Source organism: Camelus ferus, chromosome 16, assembly GCF_009834535.1.
Source record: "Camelus ferus isolate YT-003-E chromosome 16, BCGSAC_Cfer_1.0, whole genome shotgun sequence".
Lineage (NCBI taxonomy): Eukaryota > Metazoa > Chordata > Mammalia > Artiodactyla > Camelidae > Camelus > Camelus ferus.
This window is the reverse complement of record NC_045711.1, coordinates 25,255,016-25,278,454: the sequence shown is the minus strand read 5'-3', so window position 1 is coordinate 25,278,454 and position 23,439 is coordinate 25,255,016. Positions and strand designations below refer to the sequence as shown.

Sequence of the window (23,439 nt, the reverse complement as noted above, 5' to 3'; positions counted from 1 at the left end):
GAGCAAATCCCCATTGCTGTTTCAATGCCGCCTGAAAGAGGGAGCCAATTAAAAAGGAGCTTACTTTACTTAGCAGCTCCCTCTCGGAGGCTCTCGACTCTCTCTGATGACGCAAGGCCCCTTTCCGATTTGATGGCGTTCCCCACCGCGTCCCAGCCAATCACAAGCCAGGCCCAAGCGAGCCTCCCTGCCCATTGGGTAATAATCACGGAGTCCGGAAGTCTGCAAAAAAGAGTCTCCCGCCAGGACCTTGGCCACCCCTTTCTCCGATGCCGAGCATTGTACAGATTTGGCCCCGGCAAGATGCTGTCCAGGTCAGGCCCGGGAGAATTTTAAACCTTGAAGATCTTGTTGCTTAACCATCCTCCCCTTTACGTAGGTGAGGGAACAGAGGAGGAGCTGCTTGCCCTTCGTACTAAGGACAAAGCTAGATCTCCAAAAAAAATCCATGATGAACAAAATGGACTTTTAAATGACAGGATCTGTGGTCACATCTAACCCAATAATTCTGAAGCCACCTTCCCTCCGCCGACCCCCCCCCCCCCCCCCCCCCCCCCCCCCCCCCCCCCCCCCCGTTGTCAAGCACATCCTTGGAGATGCCTTCCCTGACCCATCCTCTCCCAAGCTGGGTTAGGGCCCCTTTTTGTCCCCTCAACACTCCAGCCCATCATTACTTATTATACTGCTTTATAGCTTTTTAATTATCTTATTTACTGCAGTTGTCAACTGAAAGAAAAATGCACAATGTTGTGAATTAAGTTTTATTCTGAGATCTTAGAACTGTAGCCCAGGAGACAGGCTCTCGGATTATTCTGAGAAACTGCTCCAAAGAGGTAAGGGAGGAGTCAAGATATATATAAACTTTTTTTCTTGCTGGGAAAAACATGAAGTCAAGCATAAAAAGATTACTGCTCATCACACAGAACAGATAACTCGAGTTAATGATTTTAGTGCTTTTCCATATATGGGAAGATGGAAGAATCTAGGATCATTGACATTTTTCTCTTAAATATGTAACTTATCTAGGGGCCTGTATATCCAAATCATTGCAGAATGCTTTCTGTTTTTCCCCATCCTGAATTCCCCTCAGGGAACAGTCGGTGAGTGACTACAGTGACTAATGGCTTGATCCTTGTAGAACTGGAATAGCAGGCAACATTTTTTTCTTTACAAAGTGTAACAAACAGAAAAGCACACAAATTATAAGTACTGTTTGATGGGGGGAGGGTATAGCTTAGTGGTAGAGTGCATGCTTAGCATGCATGAGGTCCTGGGTTCAATCCCTGGTATCTCCATTTGCTACCTTGATTGTGGTGGTGGTGGTTTCACTGGTGTAAACATCTATCAAAATTCATCAAATTGCACATCTGAAATATGTGTAGTTTACTGTACAGGAATCATACCACAATAAAGGTGTTTTTAAAAAAGTAAATAAGTAAATAGGAAAAGAAAGTACTGTTTGACGAATCATCACAAGATGTAACCATGTGATCACCACACAGATCAATAAATAGAACATGGCCAGCACCCCCAGGAGTTCCTTGTGCCCCTTCTAGTCACTTCCCCTCCCTGGTACTGAGAAGTAAATACTGCTCTGACTTCTAATAAGCCACTGTGTTTTGTGCTTGTCCCACTCGACCAGGATTAGGCAAACTACAGTTTGCAGGCCAAATCCTGCCCACTACCTGTTTTTGTACAACCCACAAGTTCATAGTGTATTACATTCTTAAAAAGTTTTTAAACACTGTAAAGAATAATATTCTGTAATGTGAAAATTACATAAAATTTTAAAAATTTTATTGAAAAACAATGATGCTCATTTCTTTACATATTGTCTCTGGCTGTTTTGCACTTTGATGGTGCCGTTGAGTAGTTGTGACAGAGACTGTATCATCTACAAAATATTTACTCTCTGGCCTTTGACTGGAAAAGTTTGTAAATTCCTGCACAAGACAACAAGCTCCAGGAGACTGGGGCCCAATTTCATTCACTGTTTTGTTTTTGGTTTTTTTGTCAATTTCTGGTGTATGGCATAATGTTTCAGTCATACGTATACATACATGTATTCCTTTTCATATTCTTTTTCATTATAGGTTACTAAAAGATATTGAATATAGTTGCCTGTGCTATACAGTAGAAACTTGTTGTTTATCTGTTTTCCATATAGTAGTTAGTATCTGCAAATCTCTAAATCATTCACTCTTACATCCCCAGAGCTTTGCACGGTACGTGGTACATAATGGAAGTTCATCAAGAGTTTGTCTTAATGATCCATTTGTTATCCTCGCACATGGGAGAAACAGAAGGAGATTCAGGATCAGAAACCCCAGAAAGCCCTATAGGGCTCCCTACCCAGCGGTAGTATGTCTGGTGGTTAAGAGAAAGGATTCTGGAATCAGACACACTAGGTTTGAATCTTTCTTCCTCCACTTACTAGCTATATGACATTGATAGGTTTAATCTCTCCAAGGCTTATCTTCACAATACGTAATGTGAGGGGAAAATAGTACCAACTTCTTGTAAAGATGAAAATTAGGTAGCATAGATAAACAAGGGCCACAAGTTCTGAACAGGCATTTGCTACCATCATCATCAATGTTATGACCTCCGACGTGCCTCTGTAAATTAGACCTGAGGTCACTGCAGAGCCTTGGAAGGGCTTGATTCACTCCTGTCATCTCCCCTCATTTCACCAGCCCCACTCATTCCCAACTCATATCCTCAGAGAAATCAAGCAACAGAAAATTAAGCCTCAAAGTGATGGAGTGACTTGTTCCTGGGCGCCTGTTGTACAGCCACATCTGGTACCAGGGTGTCCAGCTGCAGTCCTTTTCGCACTTGGGCCCAGATCAATAACAGTGAGTCATTTTAGGATGGTTTTAATCATTAGCCAGGACTGTGCAATGGGGCCTTTTCTGACATTGCATTTTTCATATGGGGAATTAGCAGTTTGATTGATCGCATTCCCAGAACTTAAGGCCATTTTTGAGTTGCTAATGCATTTCCAAAGAGCAGCAGTAACCTATAGCAAAGCAGGAGGCTGCCAAACCTGCGTCATTCCAAAAGGGCTGCTTGGATCCCAAACTCTGCTCTATCAGTCAGCCTCCCAACAGGAAACAGATGGTCTGTTCAAAGGGGCTGATTGAAGAGAGTTTAATGAAGGGGTTTTGTACAGAGGTGTAGCAGGATTAAAGAAATGGTGAAGCACTCCTGGGCAAGCAACAGCCAGAAGCCACTCCCCCCCAGGCCCTGAAAAAGCAAAAGGAGAGAGCTGTTTTGGAAGCAGTGAGAGCTGTAGCTGGAGGAGAGGGTGCCAGACAGCAGCTGTGGGCTTTGGGGGAGGAAGGCAGGGTGGAGAAGAGGGGAATGGATCTGGAGACAGGTAGCCAGCACAGCCAACCAAGGCCACACCAGAGATGGTTTTTTCAACAGGACCAGGCTCAGAGAATGCCTTCACCTGCCGTCTGACTCCTCTGCCACCCCTTCTGCTGGCATTTAGCCTCCCCATGGTCAGGGTCAGCGTGCCCTTCGCCTCATCCAAGGACTTCACTGAAAAATAAGGCAATTATGTACTCAGAACAGACTTGCATGTTCTCAACTGGAGATGATTTTTGCCCCACTCCCCAGAGGACATTTGGCAATGTCTGCAGACATTTTTGATTGTCATGACTTGGGCTCCTGGAACCAGGTGGGTAGAAGCTAGGGATGCTGGGGAACATCCTACAATGCACAGGACTGGTCCCAACGACAAAGAAATATCTGGCCAAAATGTGATGATGCTGAGGTGGGAAACCCTGTTTTAAACTAACTGCTCTGGCCTCTTCTCACAGGCTCAGCTCCTTCTCTGTTCCTCCCTCAGCCTCAGCTGGACCCTTCTTTGCACCCACTCATCCAGCCCCCAGCCAGGGCAGCTCCCAGCCCCCTCTCAAGTTGGCCTTGGTATTGAGACTCAGTTAGGCTGAGTCTCGATACCATCCCCAGTCCCTCGACCTCATCCTCTGGCTGCAGCACTTACAGTGCCTCACTTCCAGGCTGCAGCACATCCTTCCATACACAAGCCTAGCCCTCGACTCCCAGATCTGGTGTCTGTACCTTTCCCTGCCCCCCACTCCCTCTTCTCTCTAAGGCCATCCGACCTCCAAACCATGTTCCCATAACCCCCCTCCAGCCTCAGCTACCCTGCCAGTAATTTCTCTCTCTCTCAATGGATAATCCTTCCACTCTTTATAAACATCATGGAAGAAAGCAGACTTCTGGAGCTAGCCAAGGTCATGCGCAAAGCTATTTACACCATTTCTGCCCTTGTTTCCCTTGGAGTGCTCTCCCCACAAAACACACACTGCGATCTCCCAGATGCTGTGGATCTGGGGAGCTGCTGGGCCAGTGTCCCGCACAGGCTTCCTGGCTGAAAAACTCGGAAGGTCTGCCAAAAGTAATCGCTCCCTGTGGTCCCTGTGGAGAGGGCTCCCTAGGGGCCAGAACCTCAAAAGGGCACAGGAAGAAGCAGTAGCTAAGTGTGGGGCTCCCGGCGCCATGGAAGCCCTACCCAGGGGGCTGACCCTTCTCTCTCAGCGCCCCCTACTAGCCTTCTCCCTACATAGGGACTCTCCTTAACCCCATCCCTTAGCCCTACCAAGGCTCAGAGCAAGCAGGGGAGAAATCCAGCTGTTTAGTCCTGAGATGAAGTTGATGGAGGTCCAGACTAACCATAATGCCCAGCCACCTTTATTCCTTTCCCCCAGATAGTCCTTGAAACCCAGAAAAGCAAGCAGGGCAGTGATCCCCAGGACCCCTGGCATGAACTCCCCACCTCGCTGCCCGCCCAGTGCCTCCACATTCCAAGTCCACCACCAGTGGCAGAGCCACACTCACTGGGCAAGGGCCTGTGCCCTCCCGGCCCCAGGGATGACCAGCAGGAGAGCCAGGGTTGGGCCTGGGAGGGAGGGCAGGGTGACTGTGCCAGTCCACCCATCATTGCAGCCCCACCAGCTCTGTGATGGGGGGCGTCTGCACCATGAACTCCTCGTAGCGATTGAGAAACAGCCGGAAGCGAGCCAGGTAGGAGTCCTCGTTGTATGGCAGCTGCTTCTCATGAAGGAACTGGGACACCACGGGCTTCACCTGCCAGAAGATGGGCAGGAGGAGGGGCCGCTGAGCCGGGACTGTGGACAGGTCCCTCCCCATGGAGACCCTTCCTCTTCCCAGCCCCAGCTCCTGTCTGCTTTGTCCCATGATGCTCTGGGGGAGCTGAAGGGCTTGGAGAATTCCTGCCTCCCCATTTCTAGCAGGCAAGGGAAAAGGGTGGACTTCTCCCCAACATCCTCCGCCAGGACTCCAGACTGTTTGACAGTCGTCCTTAGCACAGGGCAATAAACACCATAGCTCCTTTTATCAAGCACTTATGGTGTGCCCAACATTTCAGATCCACTTCTTCATTTCATCTTCAAAGCCTGTCAGTGTAAGCACTGCCTAATCCCATTTGAAAGGTGAGGAAGCTGAGGCTCAGAGCCATTCAGTTAACTTGTCCAGAGTCGCACTGCTAGTGAAAAACCCAGGTGTCTCTGGTAGGAAACCCACACTGCTGCTTGTACCCTGGGCTGCCCTTTCTGGGAATCTCTGACCAGGCCAGGTTCTCAGAGAACCCTGGAGGAGACTCCCTTTCTGCCCTCAGAGAGTTCCTTCTTCTGAGCCCCTTCAGCCTGACCCTCACCTACCTTCAGGCACATGTGGTCAGAGAGCCTGGGGAAGAGGTGATGCTCCACGTGGCAGCTGATGAGGGAGTGGCCAAACGCCCAGTCCAGCACGGGCAGCCGGGGCAGGTTAAGCACTCCCAGGCTCATCATGTGAATCCGTCGGGGCTTCTTGTCCCGGGAGAACATGGGCAGTCCGATGTGCTGTCATAGACAACAAGGGTCACGCCAGGCAGCACTGTGCCTCTCCACCTGCCCCAGGCATCCTCACCTAGCACTGGGGGACCTGTGGGTTCTTCTGCCCTCCCTCCTCTGCCCCCGACTCCATCGGGACCTGGTAGAGACATGAGGAGGCTGAGGTTCTCAGCCCAGCTCCAAGACGACCCTGTCTGTGCTCTGCGCTGAATCTGTCCCCTCTCTGGGCCTCTCTCCCCATCCGTGCAGTGAGGGGCTTGGCTTGGGTATCCTTCAGATCCTGTGATACTTTAAAGCCCACGACTGCCCACCACAGTCTCTCACATCCCTGTTCCTTCACTTCATCCTGGAGAGACCCTTCTCTGCTCTCTTTTCAAGTCCTGCTCATGATTCCCTCTCCTGGGCATATAATTTGAAAAGATACATGCACCCTAATGTTCATAGCAGCACTATTCACAACAGTCAAGACATGGAAGCAACCTAAATGTCCATCGACAGATGACTGGATAAAGATGTGGTACACACACACACACACACACACACACACACACACACACACACAATGGAATACTACTCAGCCATGAAAAAGAATAAAATAATGCCATTTGCCACAACATTGATGGACCTGGAGATTGTCATACCAAGTAAGCCAGAAAGAGAAAGAAAAATACCATATGATATCACTTATATGTGGAATCTTTACTAAAAAAGGACACAAGTGAACTTATTTACAAAACAGAGACAGACTCACAGACATAGAAAACAAACGTATGGTTACCAGTGGGGGAGGAGATGGAGAACGATAAATTGGGAGTTCAGGATTTGTAGATACTAACTCCTATAAATAAAATAGATAAACAACAAGGTCCTACTGTATAGCAAAGGGAACTATAATCAATACCTTGTAATGACCTATAATAAAAAATAATATGAAAAGGAATATATATATGTATAAATGAATCACTTTGCTGTACACTAGAAATTAACACATTACAAACCGACTATATCAATTAAAAAGAAATCCTGTTCATGGCTCAAGATCAAGTTTGCACATCCTTGTATATTTTTTTGTTCAGCAAGTATATATAAATGCCTCCTCTTCCAGGCACTGTCCTAGGTCTAGAGGATGTGGATGTGAACGGGAGCTTCCACTCTAGCAGGACAAACAGATGGGCCACAGATGGGATTAAGTCGTTGATGGCTATGCAGTAAGTGCTGGGATGGTCGCATGCAGGATGCTGTAAACTGGGGTCTTCACTGGTCCTATGGAAATGGCCCCAGAACTGAGCTGGCCTCCCACGAGGACCTCCCATCTCCAGCTCCTCTCAGCATGTGCGCTGGGACCTCTGCCATGCACTTGTTTCACTTTCCTTGGGCTTATCACAGTGAAAACCCTGACGGTAGGAGCTGGGGTCCTATTCACTTGTGTCCCCACAGAGCTTAATCAACTGACCTGTGCAGAGAAGGTTCTTAATAAATCTCCAGTCCATGTGTGAACAGCAGCCAGTGTGGAAGAGAAGCAAACTCCTTACCTGGGACCAAAACTCTCTGTGATGACCCACAGAGAGAAGGGCAGAGGGGTGGGTGGGAGGCGAGGGGATGCTTCCTCAGGTGGCCTCTCTCCCCCCAAAACCTAGAGTCCAGCCTGCGGCCAGGCACCCTGGAGAATGGTCCCCGCGTCCCCCATCACCAAGCTCAGGGTAGAGGAGGCCTCACCTGGAAGATGTTGACGTGGAGGTAAGGGTGGGCCAGCAGGGACCTGGTGATGAACATGCAGACCAGGGCCGAGCCGGGGCTCTGGAAGCCAGACACGTTCAGGAGCAGCCAGTAGTGAGAATAAAGGCCCAGGGAAATCAGGCCCAGCGTCCGCAGGGCCGTCCTGAGCTCCACCTCTCTCAGCCGCTCTGCCAGAGGGGGCAAGAAACAGGGTGAGGCCCGGCCAGGCTCCAATCTCAACATAAGCTGGCTCCCTGGTGGCTCAATGGTGTGAACTAGGGTGCCCTAGGTGTTCAGTCCATCCACACACAGCCCTGAAAAGTAGATTTGCCCATTTTATGGATGAGAAAATGGCATTCAGCAACCTGACCAAGGCCACTCTGATAGTAAGTGGTGGCCTGGGGCTTGAACCCCAGTCTGGTGGCCCCGTGGCCCCTGCTTCTTCCACCGTATGATATTGCTCCTGTGATATTAAAAGTCATAACATGCACTAGAGTGTGAGGCATTTACAAAGCATTTTCCAGCTATGACCTCAGGATGCTTTCACACCATCCTTGAGGAGCAGGTGAGAACCTAAGGCTCAGAGAGGTTAAGTTACCTGCCTGCGGTCACCAGCCAGTAAGTGGCAGAGCCAGACTTGGCCCCAGGTCCAAGGTTCTTTCCACCCTGCCTAGTTGTCTCAGAAAGTTGCTGTCTGGTCTTAACTCAGGGCTCCTCACTTCCTCCACGAAGCCTCTGTGAAGCGAGGAGAGGAAGGAAGGATAGAGGGGGCCAGGTATCTGGGGGGCACGTCCCTGGCCTACTCACCGACAGCCACCAGCGGCGTTATGAGGGGGATCAAGAGAGGAGCGAGGAACATGTAGACGTAGCGGTTGAGGCAGGGCAGCCTCCACGTGCTGGAGTCCCCCAGGCCCAGCACGTTGGTGTAGCCATGGTGCATTTTGACGTGCCCGTACTTGGCGTACTCTGCAGTGAAGGATGTGCACACCTAGAGGAGGGAGTCAGAAAGGGCGCTGGGGTCCATATCAGGCAGAGGCGAGCAAAGAGGACCTTTGGAGCCTTGAGAACACCCTCCTTCCCCAGATCCCTGCATTTCCAGGGCCTTCCTGCCTTACACCCCCGGCTCATCAGCTTTGACCATCAACTCTCTGGTATCCATGACCACCGTGTGGCAGCCGATCAAACCAACTTCATCCACTTGGCATGGTGCTGCAAAGCATTTCGGGGCGGGAGGCCAGCCCTGCTGATTGCAGCCCGCAAGCCTGAGAGGGCTCTCAGAGGACTGGATGCACTGCAGGTGGAGCTCTTGGCATCCGACGGCAATTATTTTGTGCAAGTTTATCTGGGAAATATCTGTACCTTCCTAACACTGCTTTGTATTCTGACCCCATAGCAGTGAGGGGAGGGGGACAGGAGCGGTCTGGGGGCGAAGGGAGGCCATCTCCTGAAATGTCCACAAGGGTGGCAGTCAGATTGAGGGTGCCCTGGTGGGGGGCTGAGAGTGACCATTTTCCCAGGGATGACTCTTCTCTGACGTGACCCCACGTGGGATTCTCTGGAGCTGGGAGTGAGCAGCAGTAGCTTTCTGACTCCAAGAAGAGCAGTCATTCTGAATGCAAAAGAGGTGCTAAGGTGTTTCTTATACAGATGTATGCAAATGAACATGCAGATATCAGCCTCTTCCCATGTTTTATCCATGCCAGATTTTGCTAATTTTATTGAAGACGCTGCCTGCCTATTTCCAGGAGAACATGAAGGGTTTCCCAATGCCAGTCACCGTGAGCCCCAGAAAGACAGCAGAACACATGCGGTTGAGCGCTTATCATTCCGCACTTCACACGCGTGACTTTGTTAATATTCCAAGCCGAGGGAGTCAGTGATGTTATTATTCACAGTTGACAGAAGCAGAAACTGAGACAGAGGCCATGTGACCACCCCAGGGCACTCAGCTAAGTCGGTGGCAGAGGTGGGACTGGAACCCAGGTTCCATCCAAGATAAGCCATGAGACCCCTAGGGTGAGCCACCTGCTACAACAGAGCACGAACCCGGCTCGGGGCCCAGGCAGCAGAAGCAAAACCAGGAGAAGACAGATAAGGAACGACATTGTCTTCATACCATCTGCAAAGACTTTCTCGCTTGGAATGAAATGAAACTGAAACGTAGCCAGAAGCCCTGTCCATAGGGCGCTGGGGAGCACGTCACAACGGCAGTCCTACCACAGACACGGAAAATGTGTCAAACCAGTACTGTGCGGGCCCCTCTGAAGGGGGGTGGGGGCATGAAAGGAAAGGCTGGTTCAGTGACTGCGTGGCTTTGGAGTCCACAAAATCAGGAGGCGCTTTGCTCTCAGATGACGTAAAACCGGGGAGGGATGGGCTTGTTCTGTTTCTGAAACCTCGCAGACGGATGGAACCTGTGGGAGGCTGCAGAGGCCGGGCAGGTAAACTGTCAAAGTGATGTCTCTTCCAGGCCCAATGATCTCGAAGAATTTGCTGCTTAAGAGGGTCAGGCAGTTAGGTTGGTTCAACACAGGGGCTGCAGCCGGGGTCTGCTGGGAGGCCCGCCTGCTTCTGCCCAAGGCCTAGAAGTGTGTGTTTTGAACCTCGTGGTTCTGTAACTGGAAGAAGCAACTGTTTTTAACTGCTCCTTCCATGCATTTCTGCTCCAAGGACCCACCCTATCTGCACAGCGTCCTTCTTCAAGAAACATCAGCTGAACGCAGCCATCTGCTTAGGGTCAAAGTTGCCCTTCCTTCTGTCCCAAGCTATGCATCCCCTCTCAGAGCAGCAGCTGACCACACTTTGAGTAGCAAAGCCAGAAATGACCAGGGGCCTGAACCTGGCCAAGATTGTTAGGAACTCAACCCTTGGGGACCTGGTGGGGCTCTCTGCCACGTGCCCAGTTGAGGATGGGGCAGGGACAGGGTGGAGGCGACAAGCCACCTGTGTGGTATGTAACACATGGTTTGTGACTCAGAACATGCTTCCCAAATCTGCATGCGATTTGACTTTTTATATGAATAACAACAGATCTGAGGCTGTTTCTGTAACACTGGACCTCTCCCTCCCATCTAGATGCCTTTTCCAGAGCGGGAGGGAAAGCGGTGGGCTTGGGAGAAGGGGCGACTGGACACTAATTGTGGCCTGGCTCATGGGATCCCACCACCCAGAGGGCAGGGGGATGTGGCCACGCACTGCGGGGGCAGTCCTGCTGTGAAGGATTATTTACAGGTCTCACCCAAGAGGATCTCACATCCAGACCCAGAGAAAGTTCCAGAAGCTTCTTGATATCACCACCTTCTGTGCCCTTCAGGGAAACTTAAGAGTCCCCATCCCTTAGCTGCACTCAGGTTTTGCAAACAGGCAGAGCGTGTGCGGGCAGATGTCTGCAGTTCCTCTTGACATCTTATTTCTGCTAAAATCGGGGGCCCCGGCTCTCATTTGTTCATTCATCCCTTCATTCAGTTGTCTGTTCACGTAAGCATCCTCAGACCTCCACCAGCTGCCACAGGTAGTTATCCCAGCTGGTAACTTATTTTTTGAACAGGTGATACGTTTACATAATTCAAATAGCTCACAGTGACGAGTCTTCTTCCTACCTCACCCCCGGCTGCCCTATTTTCCTCTTGGGAGGTGAGGGAGGTCCTCAATCTCTTACATGTTCCCTAGTATTTTCCCCTTTCAGTTTATTTATTATGAGATTATGACACGCCATTGGGTTTTACACAGGTGACCTGACTGGATTGGAAGGGGAGGGGTAGGACAACGCAGGTGATGGGTGGGAGGCTGCAGGTGAGGGATGTGGCGAGAGGTGAGGACAGGAAGGGCAGAGATGGGGGTGGGATCGAGGCCAGGGGCACAATGGGACCACTCCGGAGAGGGCAACAGGAGAAGAGGGCTTCAGGCGTGGAGAGGAGGAGAAAGAGGGACTGTGGCTCATCCCAGCTCCCATTCCTCTCTCCAAACCCTCTCCCACTGACCCCAGGGCTGAGCAGCCCCTTCACAATGGGCTTCAGAGTCAGCAGGAGGGGTCCCTGAGGCTCCACAGTCCTCAGCGTTGGGTTTGTCAGATAAAGTATAGGACACCCAGATAAATTAGTTTTGGACAAAATAACCAGTCCTTGTTTGTAGACCTATATCCCAAATATTGCCTGCATTCATTTATCTGAAGTTCAGACTTCACTGTGCATCCTGTATTTTTATTGGCTGCATCTGACAGCCCTACTCAGTGAGCACACAATTCTCCAAGGGCACGCGGGTTCTTCCGCAGGCTCCATGGGATGTGGCAATGTGTTAGCACCTTTAGGTAAGAGAGGGGCCGTGGTGAAGGAGGAGCCCGAGCCCCTCGTTAGGCTGGATGTAGTGGGCGCTGATCCTACATCTACAAAATTCTCTCCCCTTTCAGCCGTTGTCCTGGGAAACTCCCAGCTCCTCTGCTTGGCACACGGGCCTCCTCGTCCAATTTGCTCCAGAGTCCCTGTTAGATTCTAGCAACCCCAGATTTCTGTGGGTCTCTCAAGAACCATGCTGTTTCCCATATCCACGCCTTTGTCTGTATGTCTGCTCAGCCTGAACCCACCTTCCGGCTTCTGGGCCTGGCCAGCGTCTCCTCCAGACACTGTCGCCAGGGGTTCTCAGCATTGGCACTATTGACATTTGGGGCGGTGTCATCCTATGTTCTGGAGGGCTGTCCTGTACATTGTAGGATGTTTACCAGCGTTCCTGGCCTCTATCCCTTAGCACATGTGCACACAGACACCGACACAGCCCAGTTGTGACAGCCACAAACGTCTGCAGACATTACCCGTGTCCCCGTCACGTGCTCTCCTCTCTGTGCTCTCACAGCCTTCACATCACCTGGTTGATGCTGCTGCCACATTCTGCCTGCCCTGGTCCTGTGCTGCGAACCAGCTGTGCAGCCTGGGGCAAGTGACTTAACCTCCCCAACCAGTGTTTCCTCATCTACAGAGTAAAGGTGATATTTAATAGGGAGGCGTGACTATTAAATGAGATAATTTAGGTAAAGTACACACTAAGCACCCAATAAGGGTCAGCCGGTGTAATTAGGAGGTTTGTTATTTTCATGTCATATGTGTGTGTCTGTTTCCCCACTGAGCCCTTGGGGAACTGAAAGAGGGTCTGGTTCACTGTGTGTCCCCAGCACCTGGCAGAGGGCTCGCCTGGGAGCAGAGGCTCGGTGATGTTGAGTGTACTGCTCAGCCATCCAGTCATCGCCCACGCAGCGCCTCGACCCACACTGTCTCAGCCCCCGAAGCTCCCCATCAAACCAAGCCTCCCTCCAAGTCTCCTCTCCCAGCTGGGCAGCCACTGCGCGCCTCCAAGCAACCCTACCCTTTTCTCTCCAAGCCCCTCCCCGTGGGCCACTTATCAGACTCAGTGCTGCCACCTACAGACCAGCACCTGATACTGCCCCAGGGCCCCCCGCCTCTAGGGGGCGATGTAACACACCCGGAGCCAGGCTTCTAGAGACCCACAAGAGTGGGACTCGCCATGAGACCCCTTAAAAGTACATTTTATAAATCTGCACATGTGATAAAATTGCACACACACAGACACACACACACACAACACGTGCACACACCAATGTCAATGGATAACTATTGGAAGAAATGGGGTGAAGGGTCCACTGGACCTCTCTGTTCTATTTTTGCAATGTCCTGTGAATTTATATTATTATATAATTATTTCAAAAATTAAAAAACTTTTTTACAAAAGTATATTTTGTACTGCGGATAAAAATCATAGTGGAGCAACACTCAGATTACCGCCCCTCGAGGTTCGTGTGGGGACTAGCAGAAAGATCAGAAACAGCCCTGAGGATAATAGTAGCCACACTGAATTCGTGGGAAGAGAACGTTCCAGAATTATGGTCAGGCTGGGGGTTCTGAGCTCTGTTTCCACCACCACCACATGGGACTGGATGAAGGTTCCCCTGGGCGTCACCCCTCCCCCAGAGCACAGCCAGCCTCTGCTCTCTTTGGACCAGCTGTGACTCCACCCCCGTAGCACAAAGCTGACTTTAGAAAGAGGGTTTGAAGTTGAGACACAACAGAGCTTAGCAACTGGCACGGCCTGTTCCCTCCCACTCAGGGGAACATCTTGATTGTGAGTGACTTGTGGGGGAGTTCCTAAAGCCCTCTTGACTGCAGGAGTTAACACTCCCCAAGCTTCAGGACATAAACTGTAAACCATGGTGGCTCTGCCTGCCCCAGCCTGTCCCCCACATTCCTATGGCCCTTCACTGGCAGTCCCCAGGAATATACCCATGACATAGGCCAGCACAGGGAGGGACAGACCAGGGTAATGAGTGGGCAGGGTAGAAGGTCAGAGGTACGCTACTTGGGGGAATGGAACATTCTAGCGTAGACTGGAAATGGGTCTTTAGAGGGAAGTTCACCGTGGAATGGGAGGGGTGTATGACTTTGGATATCTTAGCAGACAAACAACAATAACCTGGATGTCAGCCGCCCCCTCCATCCTGCTCGCCCCTCTGCTCAGATCCAATGGGTCAGAGAGAGTGAGGTCCTGTCTCACCCCCAGCTCTTGCCAGTGACCTTGAGGATAAATCCAGCAAAAGCTGGGTGTCCCAGGAAAGCCAGTGACACTCAGCAGACCCCTGAGGTTGCAACTAGAGGATGAGATTCTTCTCTAGTGATGGTGCTACCTGAGGGTCATGGTTGGGGGAGAGGAGGACTAACAAGAGACAACAGGACTGGGCACAGGGGGAGGGTCAGGGATCCAGGAGTCGCAGGTCATCCACTGAGCTCCTGAGATCCTGGGCAGCGAAAACTGGTACTTTGTGTGATGCAGAGGACAGATGGTCATCCGGGGCCTCGGCAAACAGCCCCCTCACCACACACACACACACACAGCTGCATCAAGCTTTGCATAACTTGGTCGACCTTTCAGTTTAAAAATAAACAATACTAACAAATAACAACAAAAACTACCAACCCTTCTCCTGCAGCTGAGTTCCCTCCGGGGAAAGAACCAGGGAAGCTCACCCCGGCAAGCATGAGAGTCAGGCCCGGACCCTGAGTTAAGATCTACGACGTCTCGTTCAAAACTCACGCTGGCTTCCTGAGAGAGGCTGTGTTACTACTCTCATGTACTAGATGGGACTAACCCTTAGATGCGGAATGAAGTAACTTGCCCAAGGTCAGGCAGCCAGTGTGTCCAAAGACTGTGCCCCCGACACTGTCCCCTGCCCAGCCGATGGGACCAAGGACTCCACTCGCCCCACTGATACCAGTGGGCTGAAGAGACGGAGCCACCCTCTCCTTCACACTGGGAACTGAGTCTTCCCTGGAGTGGAGCCAGAGTCGTGCCCTGGGGGACAGAAAAGCAGAGGCCTTCCACTCAGGTTAGCCTGCTGACAGACCATGTGTGACCTGCCCTGCGGTGGACTGCGGTATACCAGCCAGTGTCACTATGCGGAGGTGGGAGCCAAGCCTCCCCCTCTAGGTTATGACCCTCCATCAGCCAGCTTTTCCCTGGACCTTGTCCCCCTACGTCACCTGCAGGGTCACTGTCAACAAATATTGAGCTCAGCCTTGTGCCAGGAGCTAAAGAGGTAAAGAGGCAAAGACGAGGCCACTTCCCCGGGGTTCATGAGGACAAGACAATGCACAGCCACCAGGCCACCTGGGCCCCTCAGGGTGGGTGGGTCATGCTCTGTGGCTCTATGGGGGCTCTCTAGCTGAAGGGGGGCACCTGGGGAGACTTCTCAGTGGGAAGCTCAGCCCCAGAAGAGATCCTGTGTTCCCCAGGAGTCTAGGCCCAGAGTATCAGATCCAGCTGGGGAACTTGGTAAATACAGTGGCCGGGGCCTTCTCCTCCAACAAGCCTGAGCCTCCAGCCATTCAGCTGCACACGGAAGTTCGAGAACCACTGGGCCATCTCTGCACTGTGGGATCCCCCGAAGTCAGATCATCCAGAACCCACAATGCCTCTTCATTCTCAGCTGCCCCCCAGGCTCCTGGCACTCAGCACAGCTTTGACAAATCTAGACAGAGCTCACTCTCCTCTCTTGTGTCCCCACGTGACTGCACAACATTGCCCAGTTTCTCCCCTGCCCGGAATGACAAACCTGGGGGGGCATCTGACTCTGACTCCTGGGTTCGGGCTGTGCCTTAGCATTTAGCTGGAACAGCGCCCAGGGTCCCTGGGAAGGAGGGCTTCTGGAAATGGGCCCTGAGGATTAGGAACTTGTTGGTTCCTCTTGTCCTTAGCACTTTAGAAACATGTGCGGGTGGGAGAGGTGGGCATGAGATGGCCAACAGGACCTCTTGTGGGTGCTGGGGAGTTGAGAGTGTGCTGGATAAGAAGTGGTTCCTCTCTCCCAACTGATGTGGTATAATTTTATCAAATGTGTGTGTGTGTGTGTGTGTAGTTAAGTAAAGTTTTATAAAGTTATATAAATTTATTAAAAATTAATAATTGAGTTCATCGATCATGGTAACCAGTCCCCAGTAGCAAAGGGCTGTTTCTGGTACCAGCTTTCATATTTGTTCATAAGGGATATGGGTGGCCATGGGAGGGGCTGCTTGGAAGGGAGGAAGGGAGGACTCAGAGGAACTGAGAGGCCTGAGGCCAGTCCAGAGAGAAACATGACCTGGCCAGAAACCTCTGCCTTCCTGACAGAACAATGAGGTTGCCCACGCAGTACCAGCAGCTGCTCCTACCCCGTCCAGCCCCAGGCTCACCTCCACGAAGAAGAGCGCCCAGATCTTGCTCCAGCGTTTGGACTCGGTGAGGGCACCATGAGTGGCCAGGTGGCTGCCCTTGACAGTGAGCGTGTAGTGGCACACACCCAGGATGGTGATGCCCAGGGCAAAGACCGGAAGATTGTCTGAGCGCAGGCACAGGAACCCTGGTGGAGAAGGGTGAGTTGGGATTGGGGGTGGGGCGGGCGGTAAGGGCAGGGTCTTTTTTTGGCTCAGGGCCCAAACACCCCAGCCTCCATCCCTTGGAGCCCAGCCAATGTGGGCCCAGCCCTGCAAGCCGCCATAGAGAACAGCGGCGAGGCAGGTCCCACGATGGCCTGAGGGGGATGGGTTGCCTCTCTCTACAGTATTGGGGACAAAACAGAGCCCCACTGACTCACCAAGGAGATGCTGGGAGTCTTGATTCTGCACCCCAGCCAGAGGAGGGATGGGGCCAGAGCATAGGGGGTGGTCCAGACCAGGGGAGGTCCAGGGAAAACTCTCATCCTCCCTCTCACTCCCCTCGTCCTGTACTTCGTGTTCCCGCGGATCATCCTCCCCCTCCCCAAGCCACCTCGTCCCTCCTGGCCTCTCCCTGACTCCTCTCAATTTTCTCCTTCACCGCCATTCATGCCATCAGGGCTTCTCTGGGTACACAAGGCAGGACACCCCAACCAGACTTTCGGGGTTGGAGTGTGACCCTCTGCCCTAGAGTCCCAGGCATGTGCCGTCTACCCCACCCTGCCGCCTCCCAGCCCTGTCCGTCACCCTCCCCCGCACCCACCGTCCCACCGTCTCTCACCCCAGCCCGGGCCCCTTATCGTCCTGTCCCTGTGTCCCCGTGTCCCTCACCGGGCGGCAAGGCAAGGAGGCTGAGCGCGAGGATGGCGCAGTCCACGCCATGGCGCTCCCACCACGAGCTCGCCCTCACCACGTCCTGGACCCTCGCCTCCAGTTCGCCCAGCAGCGCCTCGGCGCCGCCGCTCCCCCGGGGCGCTCCGGCCGCGGGCTCCATGGGCTCCAGGCGCCGGGCCGGGCGCGGGCGGAGGACGGGGAAGACCGGCAGCGTGTGCGGCGCCGGGCGAGGCGCGCAGCGCGAGCGGGGGGGGGCCGGGGCGGAGTCACGCGCGCCGTGGGGACACCCACCCCTGGTGTCACGGTGCGCGCTGGGCACCTGAGCTCCTCCTGCTGCGCGCGGCGGGACCCGGCCCGGCCTCGGGCCACCTCCTGGCAGGAGGGACCAGAGCCGCCGCAGGAGGAGCGCGCAGACGCGCGGGGGTGGGGAAGCCAGCAGCAGCGAGCGGGCAGCCGGCGGGGGCGGGGAGGGGGCGCTGAGACCCCAGGGGAGACCCCGGAGGGCCTTCCCTAACCGCCTGGCCTCAAATAACTCCCTCGCGTTTTCCCTGGCCCAGCACCGTCCTTGGGTGTGTGGCACCGTTTTTCTCCCACAGACTGAGTATTTTTCTTAGTAGCTCTTAGCAGCCGCTCCCAGACTTAAGGACATTTGGTCCCTGTCTGTCTCTGCCAACAGACTAGGCGCTGATGCTGGCTGGCCTCACCTTGCCGCTTTTTCTTGGGCTGTGTCTTCAGTACCTAAAACGGTGTGTGGCGCAGAAATGTTTTTGAATTCATGGGCACTCATGCTACCCAGACCAACAGGGGAGCGGGGGTCCCCTCCAAGTCCAGCTTTAGCAGTGTTGACCTGTGGAGAGTGGGCTCTCCAGCCTAGTGGGTGAAAAGGCATAATTATAGAGAAAACACACTAAGAGGTCACCGTTCCCGGTGGACACCCTCTGCAGTGCCACTCACTCAGGGGTGCCTGCCTAGCTCTGAAGGCCCCACAAACAGCACCCAAGACTTGGGAGCAGCACCTGGCCTAGTCCCTTCTCAGCCCAGGGCCTGACCCAGCGCTGCTGGAGGGTGGCCTTGGCCCTGGGAGCACAAGCCACTGCGTTCAACAAACTCCCTTCTCAGTTTCTGAGGGTCCTTTCCCCTTTTTCTTTTTTGTTTAACTTTCCCCCTGGTTTCCCACTGAAGTGCCTTTGAAAATGAGGTCAGGATGTGGGGGAGGTGCGGAGGCATAATTTGAGAGTTTGGGATTAGCACATACAAACTACTATACACAGAATAAACAACAAGGTTCTACTGTATAGCACGGGGAACTATATTCAATAACTTGTAATAACCTATAATGAAAAAGAATATAAAAAAGAATGTATGTATGTATAACTGAATCACTATGCTGTACAGAAATTAACACAATTTTGTAAATCAGCTAAACTTTCAGTTTTTTTTTTTAAAGTGAGCTCTGGGATGGTGCGGGCAGCAGTACTGGCAGCAGGAGACCTTTGGAAAAGAGGAATGGCAGAGGGAGAGCCGGAGGAGCAAAAACCTGTGAGGAAGGGGCAGGAACACTTAGGACTGATTCCTCTGTCTTCCTCGGCTTTTCTCTTCATTTCTTATGAGTTTATCTCTCCACTGTTTCAGAAAAAGGCAAGGTTTCTTTATCAGGTCGGTATTCTGAAGGGCTTACAATTTAATAGACCAATTCTCACCCCCGCCGATACACACACACACACACACACACACACACACACACACACACACGCCTGGCTCCTTAGAGTTTACTGTTGACTTCCACATACTCATCAGGTCTTGTCTAGTCCCTACAACTCACAACAACTTGCAAGGATGACACCATCCCCATTTAATTGATGGAGGCCCAGAGAGATGAACTGATCTGCCCACACCCACCCCACAGTGCCAAAATGGCAGAAGTAGAACTCTAATCCAGGACGTCTCCTCTAAATCCAATTATCTTTTGTTTTTATCAGAGATTCCCAAGACAGAGAAGGGGGAGTTGCACTTCCCCCTCCCTATCCCACCTTCAAGTTCCTCCCTCTCCAATATACTAGCATTTTCAGGAAGGGGATATCTACAATTTTTAAAAGCATATTCGATATTAATATGCAACATTACAATTTGATAAAGGCAGAATCCCACTGGTTTTATTATATAGACTAGGGAACTTCCTGGTACCAAGAAGCCCCTCTCCAGGCTTTGGTAACCTGCTGGACATCTAAGTGATGCTGTAAGGAGATGTGCTGTGTCAAACAGGAGCAGAGGCAGACGTATTAGAGGAGCTTGGAAGAGCCAAGAATCCCCGTGGGATGGGGCTGACTGGTAGCCTCCTTGGAGAGAGGCAGACAATTAAGAACAGACTCAAACAAGAGGGTACGGAGGGTGTAGGTGGCAGGGGCGGGGCTGTGGAATGGGAGATGGGGGAATAGACTTGAACTAACAGTTCACCAAAGGAAAGGTACAAATGGCCAATAAACACATGAAAAGATGCTCCACGTCATTAGTCTTCAGGAAAATGCAAATTAAAATCCCAATGAGAGAGTCCTTCAGACCTGGAGAATGGCTAAAATTAAACAGCCAGGCAACACTGAGCGTTGGCAAGGGGATGCGGAGTAACCGACCTCTGTTTCATTGCTAAGAGTGAAAAGTTGTACAAACTCCTTGGAAAACAGTTCGGCAGTTCCTTGTGAGGTAAATATGCACTTACCCTATGACACAGCGATTCAGCTCCCAGGTATTCACTCAGGAGTAATGAAATACGTGACCATGTTAAGATGTTGGGGGGAGGGTATAGCTCAAGTGGTAAACCTAATTACCTTCCCCCTCCAGAAAGGAAGGATGATGTGAACCTGGACAATCGTTGCAGCGTCATTCATCACAGCCAAAGCGGAGGCAGCCTAAATGTCCACCAACAGGAGAATGGATACACCAACTAGGATGCAGACAGCCTACCTCATAACAAGGAGGAGACGGTCCAGTAACACTGGATGCTCTGATAGGTATAATCTCTCAGAAATTATGAGGAGGGTAAGAAGATACAATTACTTACTGTATGATCCCATTTATAAGAAGTCCAAGAATGGGCAGAACCAATACCTAGTGATAGAAATCAAGTCAGTCCTTGCCTGGGGAGGAGTGGGTGGGGGATACTAATTGCAAAGGGACATGAGGAAACCGTCTGGGATGATGAAAATACTCTGTATCTTGATTGTGGTGGTGTTTACACAGGTGCATACATCTGTCAAAAGTAACTGACCTGCACACTCAAAATGGGTGCGTCTTATTATAGTTCATTAGACGTCAATAAAGTCGAATAAGGAAAAACAAGACAACAAAGCAGGTCTTCCTTTAAAATGGCAAGAGCTTCACTAAAGCTGGACACATGGCTTCCTGAGGTACTCAACAGAAACATGAATAAACATACACAAACGTTCACAGCAACGTTACCCAAAATAGGCAAAAACTGGGGACAACTCAAATGTACCCCAGCAGGAGAATGATAAATAAAATGTAGTGTACACATGCCGTGGAGTACCATTCAGCCCATACCTGATGTTGAACAAGAGAGACCAAACACAGCAGAGCCCAGCCTCAATCTTATTCCGTTCATACAAGTTCAAAAACAGGCTTAGGGCGGCCGTTACCGCCTAAGGGGTAGTAACCAGGGCACACAAGGGATTTCTGGAGGCTGGTAAATACTTTGTTTCTTGATAGGATGTTAATTATCCTTGACTGTGTTCAGTTTGTAAAAATTCATCCTGCTACCTTGTTATGATGTGTACATTTTTCTGGATGTATACTCTATTTTAATGAAAACATTTGCTTTATTTTAGAAAACAAACTTACGGTTACCAAAGGGGAGAGGAGGTAGGGGGAGGGATAAATTTGGAGTATGGGATTAACAGATACAAACTACTACACATAAAATAGATAAGCAACAAGGAGTTACTGTAGAGCACATGGAACTAGATTCAATACCTTATAATAACCTATAATGGAAAATAATCTGACATACATACATATGCATATATATGTATCACTGAATCACTTTGCTGTATAGTTGAAACTAGCACAATATTGTAAATCAACTATACTTCCAATATTTTTATTTTGTTTTTAAAATTGGGGAATAATTGGGTTTTTTTTCAGAGGCATAAACCAGAAGGTAGATGTCATCCATAAATCCAGCACAGTAAGTAAAGTGCAGGAGAGCAGGGTGAGGCTGGCGCCTGGGCTCCCTTGGCCTTGGGGGTTAGCAGCTGAGCGTGTGGGAGTGGCAGAGTGGCTGATGTACCAAACTCTTCTCCTTTTCTCTCTGTCATCCCATTGTGAGCTCTCAGACCCCGTCCTCTGCCTCCCAGCTCCCAGCAAAGGTGAGAATAAATTGTGAGAACGGAGCCTGGGGTGAAAGGCTCTGGGTGGTTGGCCAGGCAGGCCTGCCCCCATCAGGGCTCTCTGCTTGGCTTCTCACAACAGGTGCTGGGGGCAGGTCTGGGCAGGCTCCTTGTCCTCTGCCTACAATGGGCTGCAGGCCCGCTGCTAAGGCAGAGACACCCAGGGCTAGGGGCTGTCTCCAGCCTCCCAGCCACCTCCTCTAAACCTGCCTCTGCCCCTGCTTAACCCCTCTCCTGTCTGCACAAGATTCAGCATATGTGCAGAGCACAGCTTTGGAATCTGGCATGCTAACTGTGTGACCTTGGGTAAGTTACTCAACTTCTCTTAGCCTTAGTAGCTTCATACACACTAAAAATGGAGTGAGATAAACTTCAATAGGAATTTTAATATTTTCTCCCTGTACCTCCCAAAGATTGTGTGCACACCCCCCTTTGGAGACCATTAGCCCATGACCAAAAGTCTAAATTGCTCAACTCGGCCTTGGAGGGCCTCCAAGTTCTACCTCCATCTCTGACTACTCTCCTGCTTGGGCCAGAGTGACTGCTCCCTGACCTTTGACCCCTGGATAAGTATCATGCTTTCTCACTTCTCTACTCTCATCCCTCATCCAAGCCCCACCCATCCTCTGGGGCTCTGGTCACTTCAGCCACCCCTGTAAAGCTTTTCCAAAGCATATATTCTACTCATTCAACCAGTTTTCCTGAGCACGTACTGTATGTCGGGTGCTCCAGCTCTGTGTCTCTCCCTTCCTCTGACCTCCTCATCTCCCAGCTTGCATTAGACATCAGCCGTTGTGTACTGCCCGGCAGCGGTCCCTCTCTCACACTGTGATCTGGCCATAGGGTTCAATGTGCTTTATGTCATTTGCCTGTATTAACCAGGAGACGTTAACACTCGCAGCTGTGACAAATAAGCCCAAAATCCCAGCGACTAAACAAAACACAGGTTTACTTTCTTGCTCACATCATGGTCCACTATGGGTCAGGTAGGGACTTGGGGATTCAGGCCCCTTCCCTCCTGTGACGCCTCCATCTCCAACACAGGCCGCTGTGATTGCCTTGGGACTGGAAGGGACACACAGAAAGGTAGTGTTAGCTCCAGCTCTGAAAGTGGCTTGTGTCACTTCCATCTGCATCCCCTGGGCCAGAACCCAGGCAGATAGCCCCAACCTAACCTCAGGTAGACTTCAGATTGTAGCCTTCCTGTATGCCCAGAAGAGGAAGTAGTATTAATGACCATGCAGCCAGTTTTTGTCCCATCACCGACTGCACAGGGAGCTTCCTGAGGGCACCAGCCCTGCACACACCTTCCTTATCTTTCCTTGAACCTCCTCTATAATATCCAAACTGCCCAGCCCCCCAACACAGACTCACACCCGTCAGGCCCAGCGCTGTGTCTTGTAGCACTGCTGGATATTTACTAGCTGATGGGCAGACTTGTGTGAGTCAAAACAGGCTGCCTGAAGGAGAAGGCAATGGGGCTTGTTGGAGAGACAGGTCCTTCCTGTTCTTTGAACAACACTGCTTCCCTGGGCCTTACACAGTGTATGGCATGTAGTAGGTGTTCAGTAAACATTTGCTATGTAAATGATTAGATGGAGGCTTGGGAAGATTATGGAAACTGACTCCAGAGAAAGAAGGAAGAGAGAAAAGGTTTAAAACAAATGAGATGGTAGAGAAGATTCCAATCCAGACCTGAGACAGGGTGAGCCCCTATCCCGGCCCCCACCGGGCTGAGCACCCATGGGCCCACCCAGGCATTAGTAGCATGGGAATTGGGGTGTCAGGTGATGCTGGATTTGGCCTTCCTGGGACCTCCAGAGTTCCCCTCCCTGGGGCGGCGATGATTCCTCCCTT

The 23,439-nt window shown here is 51.3% G+C and overlaps 1 protein-coding gene across 2 annotated transcripts; it reads right to left on the bottom strand.

Moving 5' to 3' along the window:
- Nucleotides 1–1,775: 1,775 nt before the first annotated feature.
- Nucleotides 1,776–17,390, bottom strand: FADS6 (fatty acid desaturase 6). Of its 2 annotated transcripts, XR_004311653.1 has the most exons (7): nt 17,180–17,342; nt 16,328–16,494; nt 8,409–8,589; nt 7,602–7,789; nt 5,715–5,894; nt 4,873–5,121; nt 1,776–3,549 (listed from the first exon to the last, which is right to left on the bottom strand). XR_004311653.1 is itself a non-coding variant. In XM_032456884.1 (6 exons), the coding sequence occupies exons 1-6, from the start codon at nt 17,340–17,342 to the stop codon at nt 4,972–4,974; spliced, it is 1,029 nt and encodes a 342-aa protein (XP_032312775.1). In that variant the 5' UTR covers nt 17,343–17,390; the 3' UTR covers nt 1,776–4,971. The 2 variants fall into 2 exon arrangements, 1 of the variants encoding a protein (XP_032312775.1); XM_032456884.1 differs by having other exon boundaries at nt 1,776–5,121; nt 17,180–17,390.
- Nucleotides 17,391–23,439: the final 6,049 nt, after the last annotated feature.

Coding starts and splice junctions, on each gene's coding strand:
- FADS6 (XM_032456884.1), bottom strand. CDS start 17,342: ATGGAGCCCGCGGCCGGAGCGCCCCGGGGGAGCGGCGGCGCCGAGGCG. Junction 16,495..17,179: donor CCTCCTTGCCTTGCCGCCCG/GTGAGGGACACG, acceptor CTTCTCCACCAG/GGTTCCTGTGCCTGCGCTCA. Junction 5,895..7,601: donor TCCACGTCAACATCTTCCAG/GTGAGGCCTCCT, acceptor TGTCTATGACAG/CACATCGGACTGCCCATGTT.